The sequence below is a fragment of the Lonchura striata genome, chromosome 26 (assembly GCF_046129695.1).
Source record: "Lonchura striata isolate bLonStr1 chromosome 26, bLonStr1.mat, whole genome shotgun sequence".
In the NCBI taxonomy this organism is placed as follows: Eukaryota; Metazoa; Chordata; class Aves; order Passeriformes; family Estrildidae; genus Lonchura; species Lonchura striata.
In genome coordinates, this window is record NC_134628.1 from 35,285 (window position 1) to 43,756 (window position 8,472).

Genomic DNA, 8,472 nt, shown 5'->3' on the forward strand with positions numbered 1-8,472 from the left:
TTTCTCCCTCCACTCTGCTGGAAAGACCTGGTGCATTCCAAGGACATGTGTGGGATGCATGTAGAGCAATGGGTGGCAGGTTGAATGAACTACGAATGAACCAAGGGCCAAATCTCCTCATGCTGACCCCTCTGAGATCCCTGCCCTCCCCCAACAGCACTGTCCCCTGTCTGCAGGGTGGGGAGGTGCCAGACAGCCTCTGGCTGGTGGAGGCCAAAATTTTTTTTTTAAATAGATGCAGCTCCCTCTCCCTTGCTGTAACTGGGGATAGGGGTGGGGGAATGATGGGAAGGGTGGGATGAGGATGATGAGGACTGGGGCGTGATGAAGATAAAAGGATGATGAGGAATGCGGGATGGCGGGGTTGGAGAGTCACAGCCCCCAGGCTAGGCCCCACCAGATTGATATGGGGGGGTATCTTCTAAAAAATAAGTAGTGATAATACATAACGATAATAAACAAGTAACAATAATAGATAGTCCGGATCCCCAACACAAAAGCCCTCCAACCCTAAAACAGACGCCCTACCCCCGGCAGGTGGTCTCCAGAAGGACCCTCCCCTTATTTGCATAAGAGAACCCGCCCACCGCTCCCGGCGCGGCGCTCCCGGCCGCAGCGATGGGCGGGGCCAGGGCGGCGGCAGCCAATCAGCACGCGGCGTTTTCCGCGGGAATTCCGAATTTCGCGGCATGGGTTTTGGCGCTTAAAAAAAAACCGGAAAAAAAAAAAAAAAAGAAGAAGAAAAGAAGAGCTCGGGGCCGGGCGCGATCGGGCGGGAGTGGAGCCGGGCACGGGGGTCCCGGCCCAGGCGGGGCCGCTCTCCGGTCGCCCCGGCCCCATACGGGCCCAGTGCGGCAGATTTTTGGGGCCAAAAGCGAATTTTCCACGGTTTTCGGCGGTATCGCCACCGCGTTCTTCTTTTTTCGGGGGGAATCTGGGGACCGGCCGGTGTCACCGCCTGCCGGAACGCCTCCCCACTCTCCCAAAATGCCACGGCTGAGACTGTGACCCCACTCCCGGCTACGGAATCGCGGGGTGCTTCTTACCCCCTCCCCGGGCCGGGCTTCTCAGAAAGGACTTTGCAATGCTGCGGCTCCCCAGGGGAGTGTCCCCCGCCCCGGGGAGGGGGGGTACCGCCCTCCCGCCCCCCCCTCCCCACCAACGCCCGAAGAAGGTCATGGCAGTGATGGTCTCCTGTGATCCGGGGGCTTCCAGCCTGGGTACCCCCCCGTTATCCACTGGCTGTTTCGCCCAAGTCAACACGCCAGCGGCTGTCAGCGCCCCCGCTTCACAGGGCAGGTGCCTCTGTGACACCCCCCAAGGCCCCGAGCTCAGGACCCTCTGTTCAGCCTCGGCGGGGCGGCTGCCGGTAAGATATCTGCATCCCGTCTCTTCCTCGGGTATTGCTTCGGGGGCACGGGAGGCTGGGGATGGTGCTGGGTGGGGAGCAAAGGGTGGGTGTACAGCATGTACATCCGCCTCCCATATTTTGCAGTTTACATTGGAGCCTGCACCCTCTAATGTGTCTTTCTGGGAGTGGGGGAGGGTGAGGTCTGAAATCAGAAGTCGCAGTGAAATGGCTCAGATGTTTCTCAACTTCCCTTCGCCCCTGCGTGCCCGCGGCTCCAGCTTCCTCTTTTTGGCTTTTTTCGGCCTCATTTCCTCTCTCCAGCTTGCAGAAAGTCCAGGTTGTGCCTCAACACCCGGTCAGCAATCCCAGGCCCTTTGAGAAGCCCTTTCTATGGTGGGGAAATGAGGAATGAGTACAGGCAGAGCCCCTGCCTGCTCTGGGTGGGGGGCACCCCCCCTGCCCACTGGCTCTCCCCACTTTGGGGCTGTGACCCATCACCCGGGGAGGTGAGGTGACAGGAACAGGGCGCTATCTAACCTTTGTTTCTTCCCGTGCTAAAGTGGTGCTGGCGATAGCTGTTTTTAGGGGAGGGGGTCTCATCCACCATGGATCACCTCAAGGATTTATAGCTCAGACCCTGATGCTGGGAGTTGTGTAGAGGGTTGCTGTCCCATATGCCTGCCGCCAAGCTGCGGGGTCACGGCTCTGTTTATAAAGCCCAACACTAAGCTACAAAGCTAGCCCTAGCAGAGAAAGTGAGGCACAAGTCGGGCACTGGCCCCATGCCCACTGTCAGGGCACACAGGAAGCTCTACCCAGCCTGTCCCTGCTCCCGGAGGAGTCGGCAGTGGCGGCGGCCCTGCCAGCAGCTGGCATTTAATTCCTGCCTGCTTTAGCCTGGGCACACATCCAGCCCTCACTGTGAGCCTCTGTTTTCCTCAGTCCTGGGAGGGATCCCAGACCCTGCTAACACTGATTTAGTGTTCCCAAAGCTTAATTTATTTATTTATTCCTCTCCTCCCCACTCCCCCCCTTCCCAATCCCTGATGCCTGGTGCCAGCTGGGGACATTGCCACTGCAGAGGGAGAGGGAGTCTCTTTGCTTCCTCCTTTGTGCCATGGTTGGGGGGCTGGATGCGGCTATTTAGAGTCCCATCCTGGGGACTTTGGGACCACCTGTCTCCTCTCCAGCCTCTTTGTCTCCGAACCACATGATACATCCTGCACTTCCAGGATCTGTTGTTTAAGAAGACACCATCATTGCTACCTTTCCCTTAAAAACACCCCACAGACTCCCAGTACCATTTCTGTGGATGTGCAGAGCTGTTTTTGGGCTAGTGGCCCCTTTGTCATCATCATCATCATCATCACCCACTCCAGTGCTCAGGGTCCCCTAAATGTGGCTGCAGAGGTGAGGTGGGGGGGGAAGTCTTATGTTACACCTGGGGACATGAAGTGTTATAAAAAGATAGCATGAAGTGCTTGTCCTTAAGTGACATCTGGGATTAAGAGGTTTTGGGCTAACGGCCTCTTTGTCATTACCACCCTCATCACCCACACAAGGAGATGTTCTGCATTCTGCTGCCTGCAACCGTCCCTTGAACAGGGTCTGCAGGCTCATGTGACAGCTGAGGACATGACTTGCTCCTCTCTTCCCCCCTTGGTGGCTTGCAAGAGGCATTCCCACCTCTCCCCATTTCCCGCTGCCATTATCCCATTCGTGGTGCTGAAGATATTAATTATTTCCAGCCCTGGTATGGCACTTGCAGCCCTGACAGCTGGGGTTCCTGCTGCACACACCCTGTTTATGGCACAACCTTTGTGTGCAGAGCAGAGGCAATCAGATACCAGCGTTTCCTCCCAGTTCCCAAGCAGGGCAATTGTGGCCGCTCCTACCAGCTTTGTGCCACATGAGTGATCTGAGATCACATGGAGGAGCCTATCAGCCTGCGGGAAAGCAGAATGAGTTTTCTCTCACCATCCAAAAAAGCCTTAAATTTCCCATACTCTCCAATTTGAGGGTTCTGGAGTAATTAAATGTGTTTTCCTCCAGGGAAAAATGTGTATTTTGGAGTGGTTTTAGCCCACGCCAATCCCATCATCAGCATTTGCCCATCTATGGTCTCTATAGGGACTTACGACTAAGCAAGAGCACTGGAGGGAGGGGTGTTTCTGCCATGGGATCCCAGCTTCCCACCCTGAACAGGGACAAGAGTCCTCTGTGGTTCTGAATGAGCTGGCAGGGCTGAGCTGTCCATGCAAAGAGCACCCAAGACTGGCAGCCCCTGTGGGTGCTTGGTTATGGGAGAACCTGCTCAGCAGCACCCCAGATTCTACAGGGGTGACATAATCCCATCCCACCTTGATACCATCAAAGGGTTTTCTGCATGGGCAAAAGGGGGAATTTTGTGGGGAGGGTTAGTGATTGTAGGGAAGTAGTGATTGTGCTGCTGCCCTTGGAGAGGGGCTTGTTTGGCTATGGCTTTTAAAGCCAGCTCCTCTCTGCTGGGGAACATCTCCTGGGATGGGGCTATTGGAGGGGATGCAAATGTTGGCTGCACCCCAGAGTAGGAAGCAATACTTGGGGTGAGGCTACTGTCTTCCTCCCAGTGCAGGGTGGTCTCACTGTCTCCCAAATCTGGGATCAGCCTCCATTCCCCTGTCTGCATCTCGTGGACTACTAGCCCTCAGCCACCCCAAGGCAGTGCAGGCTGCACCTGTTGGGGTCTGACCCAACAGCCCCTTAGCACAAGCAAGCAGCAGGATCCTGGAGTGCCCCGTGGCTCCCGCCTGCTCCGAGTGCCCAGCCCCAGGCGCTGCGTTCCCACGCCCCCGTGGGGGCGGTGGGACTGGTAAAAGGGGGAAATAGGGGGAGCCCCATAAAAGGCCGGGCAGAGCCCAGGCAAGCCCAGAGAAGGCAGAGGATGCTGCTGAAAGGGAAGGTTGGCAGGAGGAGCTCTCTGCGGGGGGGCTGAGGGGTGCTCTGATGCTTGGGCTGGGTGCAGGGTGTAGCCCCTGGCTCCAGGGCTGGGCTCAGGGCTGCTTGGCAGACAGAGCTGGCAGGGGGCCCAGCCTACCCCCTCACTGCCTTATATACACCTGAAATTTTGGGGTCAAGCCTGATTTCCCACCCCCACCACCATATTGCAAGTAGATAGTGTGTTCCCACATCCTGGGGAGCCATGGCTGGGGGCTGGCACGTGGCGTGGGGTGGTCCTGCTATGTCCTGGGAAGGGGGTCTTTGGGTTTAGTCCCTGCTCCCCTACCTCCTGTGGTTCATCTCACACCCCCCTTCCCCCAGTGCTGGTAGGGTGCTGGCAGCCCCTCGCTGTGCCCCACTCAGCTGTTGTGTGCCTAATCCTGTCCGGCTCGGGGGATGGCAGCTGGGTCACAGGAGGGAGCCCCTTGTCCATTGTCCCTTGCTGGTGGGTGCCAGAACTCAGGGTCCTGCCGCTGTCTGAGCCCCCCACCCCCCAAAACTGCACCTGGGGAAGCAGAGGTCCCCTTTTATCCCCTCCTACACATGGGGAGGGGGGATTCGGGGGCTTTGGAGGTGTGTGGAAACACCAGGACTTGCCATGGGTTGCTCTGTGCCTCATTTTCCCCATTGCTTGGGGTAGGTGGGGTGCAGCTGATCTCCCTTACAGTGATGGGAACATACATTGGCCATGGCCATCCGTGCCAGAGAAGCAAGGGATACCGGGGGGGCAGGGTGATGCCGCCCTCCCATGCTGGCAGGTGGATGGGGTCTGACATGAGGCAGGTGTTTCCCATGCGCTTGGCATTCGCCGCTGTGGTGCCGGCAGCTCCGGGGCAGATCCGGGGGCACGAGGCTGGGGTTGGAGGCAAGTTCACTGGGAAAAACCTGCTCAGGGAAGGGTGGGAGGGAACAGATTCCCACAGGAGCTCAGGACCAACCTGGCTCCCTCGGGGGGAGGAAAACAGCCCCTGGCGCCTCTCCTGCCAGCCCCCTCGGATGGGAACGAGGCCGAGGTGCCCAACCCTTCCCTGCAAAGTGCGTTGTGCTCCCAAGGGAGCCGCCGTCGGAGCCGGCACAGGGACCTGGGTGCCATGTGGGATGTACTGGGGGGGACCCTGTGGGACAGCCCGGCTTGGGAGCAGGTACTGGTGGGGGGTTGGGATGGGGCTGGGGGGCTGCTTTTTGCTGCTGAGCCAAAGCATTCCTCCCACAAATCACCCTGTGCATGTTTGTGGGTGTGAAGGGGTCCTGGAGGATTTGTTTGCATTGATGAGGGGGGGGTGGCAGGGTTGGTGACACCCTCCAGTTCTCCTGTGAATTTACTCTGCTGCATTTTTCCCTGGGTCCCTTCTGTCCAAATGCTGCTCAGGGTTCCTTGCCGGGGGTTTCAAGGAGCTGCTTGCCCTGGTGAGGAGACAGCAGGAGCAGGCATGTTTTTCTTCCCTCCCAGAACCCAGCATATCTCTCACCACAGTTTCCCTCCAGCTGGGTACATGTGTCCAGGGCATACAGGCGTCCCACGGGGTGTGAACCTGGCTGGTCCCAGGTGTGCTGGTGGCAGCTGGGTGCCCTTGGCTGCCTCAACCATTACCCTGTGGGAGGGAGGAAATGAAATCCTGCACCCCAGTGGGCCAGATGGCAGGGTGGGAGGGTAAGAATCTGGCTTTGGAGCCACTGCATTCCCAGGGGTCAGCCTGTGGAGCCCTGCCAGGAGCTGGGGGTGAGGGGGAATCCCAGTGGGTTCCCTGTGACTGCCAGGGTGTTCAGGAAGTCATGGGGGTGACGGGACCCCTCATCTCCTCTCCATCCAGTTCTCCCAGTGGCCTCTCACATTGCTGGGTGCTGCTGTGCCCCTTCCCAGAAGGACTATTGCAACTGGATGAGCCTCTTGCAGGATTCCCCCACCCCAGGATGTGGCACCCAAGGCTTGGCTGATGGCCCAGGGGGGATCTGGGGAACTCAGAGGGATGTCTGGCTTGGCCACAATGCAGGGTTTTCTCTCATGCTCCAGGCCAAGAGGAAGCTGGACCTGGAGGGCCCCGAATTTCGCACGCCCAAGGGGAAGGGCTGGACACTGGGACAGGTCCCCAGCCCCAGGAGTAAGTGATGCGGGGTAAGATGGGGCAGGGGAAGCTGGGGGGAGCAGACCCCACTTCTCTTCCCTCTTAGAACCATGTCCCCTCTAGCACTACCTCATGTCACCTCCAGCCCATATCCCACACAAAGGAGAGCATGGGGAGGGTCTCTCAAGTCCATTCCAGTGATACCTCTGTCCCATGGACCTGGCCAAGGAGAGGATGGGGAGATCTCTTGTCTCCAACCCTATGTAATCTCTGTTCCAGATCTGGCACTAAAGAAAAGAAAACATGACATCTCATGTCTAGTCCCGCGTTACCTCCATCCCACATCCCAAATTAAGGAGAGTTGGTGTGGGGGGTCTCTTGTTTCCCCACAGCCCCCAGATCTCCTGGGGAGAAGACTCGCTACGACACCTCACTCGGGCTGCTCACCAAAAAATTCATCCGTTTGCTGAATGAGTCTCCCGACGGTGTTGTGGATCTGAACCAGGCTGCTGAGGTGCTGGAGGTCCAGAAACGTCGCATCTACGACATCACCAACGTACTGGAGGGCATCCAGCTCATCCGCAAGAAATCCAAGAACCACATCCAGTGGATGTAAGTGATGGGGCAGGGTGGGAGACACATGGCCTGGGGACATGTAGGCTGTGCTGTGCCATCATTCAGATGCCCTCTCCGTTGGCAGGGGGACGGGGATCTTTGAGGATGTAGCAACGGTGGTGAAGCAACAAGTGCTGCGTGGGGAACTGGCCGAACTGGCTAGGACAGAGAGGATGCTGGACCAGCTCATGCAGGACTGTGCCCTGCAGATCCAGCAGCTGGCTGACAATGAGACCAATCAGAGATATCCTTGCTGAGGGAGATGGGAGGGAGGGCAGGGTCTTGGTGGGCATCTCTCTGAGCCCCTTCTTCTCCAGTTGGATTCCCCTGGGCTTGGGGGTGTTTGGAGGGATGTGAGGGTTATGTCCTGCTTGCAGCCCCTCCTTTTCCTATACCTCATCCCTGTCCACGCTGGCATATGTCACCTACCAGGACCTTCGTGCCATCAGCAGCTTCCAGGAGCAGACAGTGATTGCTGTGAAGGCTCCCCCTGAGACACAGCTGGAGGTGCCAGACTTCAGCCAGGTGTGTGTGGGTGCTGCTGGATCCATGCCACACTCGATGGGTCCCTCTGAAGTGTCCCAAGGACACAGCTCAGCATGACCCTGGGTGGTTTTGGGGTGTCTCCATGGGGGTGTTTGACCCTGAGCTGGTCCTTCAAGGGTTGCAATGTCCCAACTGGATCCCTCATGGATTGGGGCTAGTGGAGTGGGATATGGGTGACCTTCTGGGTGCCTCTTCTGAGCCTTACTCTGCCCTCCCAGGAGAACTTCCAGCTTTACCTGAAGAGCACCAATGGCCCTATCGAGGTATACCTCTGCCCAGAGGAGATCACGGAGGAAAGCCCCACCAAGGACCACCCTGTTCCCTCTGCTGCCACCTCCCCACAGGACCACTCCATACCTCTTCGCCTGACGAACAGCACTCCATCAGCCACACAGCCAGCCCACCCCCTCTCCCAGAGCTGGGGGGGCACAGGAACTCCTCTCTCACCCCTATCTCTGCCCCTCCCCATTCAGGGGGGACCCAGCTCACTGCTGGAGATGGAGCCTGGGCTCCTAGGCTCCCCTGCCCATCTTCTGCAGCAGACAGAGGACCAGCTGCCCTGCACCCCTTCCCACCTGGACTTGGGACCCTTCATTACCTTCTCGCCCCCCTTGGAACAGGATGACTATCTCTGGGCACTTGAGGGTGAGGGTGTCACAGATCTCTTTGAGACATATGACCTGGGAGACCTGCTGAAGCACTGAGTGTCCCCCCAGTCCCCATTGCCTTTGTTCCCTCTGGCCACTTGTGTCCTGAGCATGTGGGATCTCTGTGGGGTGACTAGAGAGATTGGGTATGTTGGGGAGCAGGGTTTTCTGAGGATGGGGGAGAGAGGAGGCCTTGTGTTGCTCACTCTGTGTGGCTTCTCTGCACTGTCCTGGGTTGGTTGTCACCTCACTGGGCTCTGAGAGTGCCCTG

At 58.1% G+C, this 8,472-nt stretch overlaps 1 protein-coding gene across 1 annotated transcript; it reads left to right on the plus strand.

Moving 5' to 3' along the window:
• The first annotated feature begins 1,084 nt into the window (after window positions 1-1,084).
• E2F2 (E2F transcription factor 2) lies at window positions 1,085-8,258 on the plus strand. Its single transcript, XM_031506770.2, has 6 exons — window positions 1,085-1,369; window positions 6,342-6,429; window positions 6,786-7,005; window positions 7,094-7,252; window positions 7,419-7,533; window positions 7,773-8,258. The coding sequence occupies exons 1-6, from the start codon at window positions 1,085-1,087 to the stop codon at window positions 8,256-8,258; spliced, it is 1,353 nt and encodes a 450-aa protein (XP_031362630.2).
• Window positions 8,259-8,472: the final 214 nt, after the last annotated feature.

What these genes read in the sequence shown, in the direction of transcription:
- E2F2 (XM_031506770.2), top strand. Translation starts at nt 1,085, where the DNA reads ATGCTGCGGCTCCCCAGGGGAGTGTCCCCCGCCCCGGGGAGGGGGGGT. An exon ending in ACAGGTCCCCAGCCCCAGGA is followed by an intron (nt 6,430 to 6,785) that starts GTAAGTGATGCG and finishes GTTTCCCCACAG; the next exon opens with CCCCCAGATCTCCTGGGGAG. An exon ending in AAGAACCACATCCAGTGGAT is followed by an intron (nt 7,006 to 7,093) that starts GTAAGTGATGGG and finishes CTCCGTTGGCAG; the next exon opens with GGGGACGGGGATCTTTGAGG.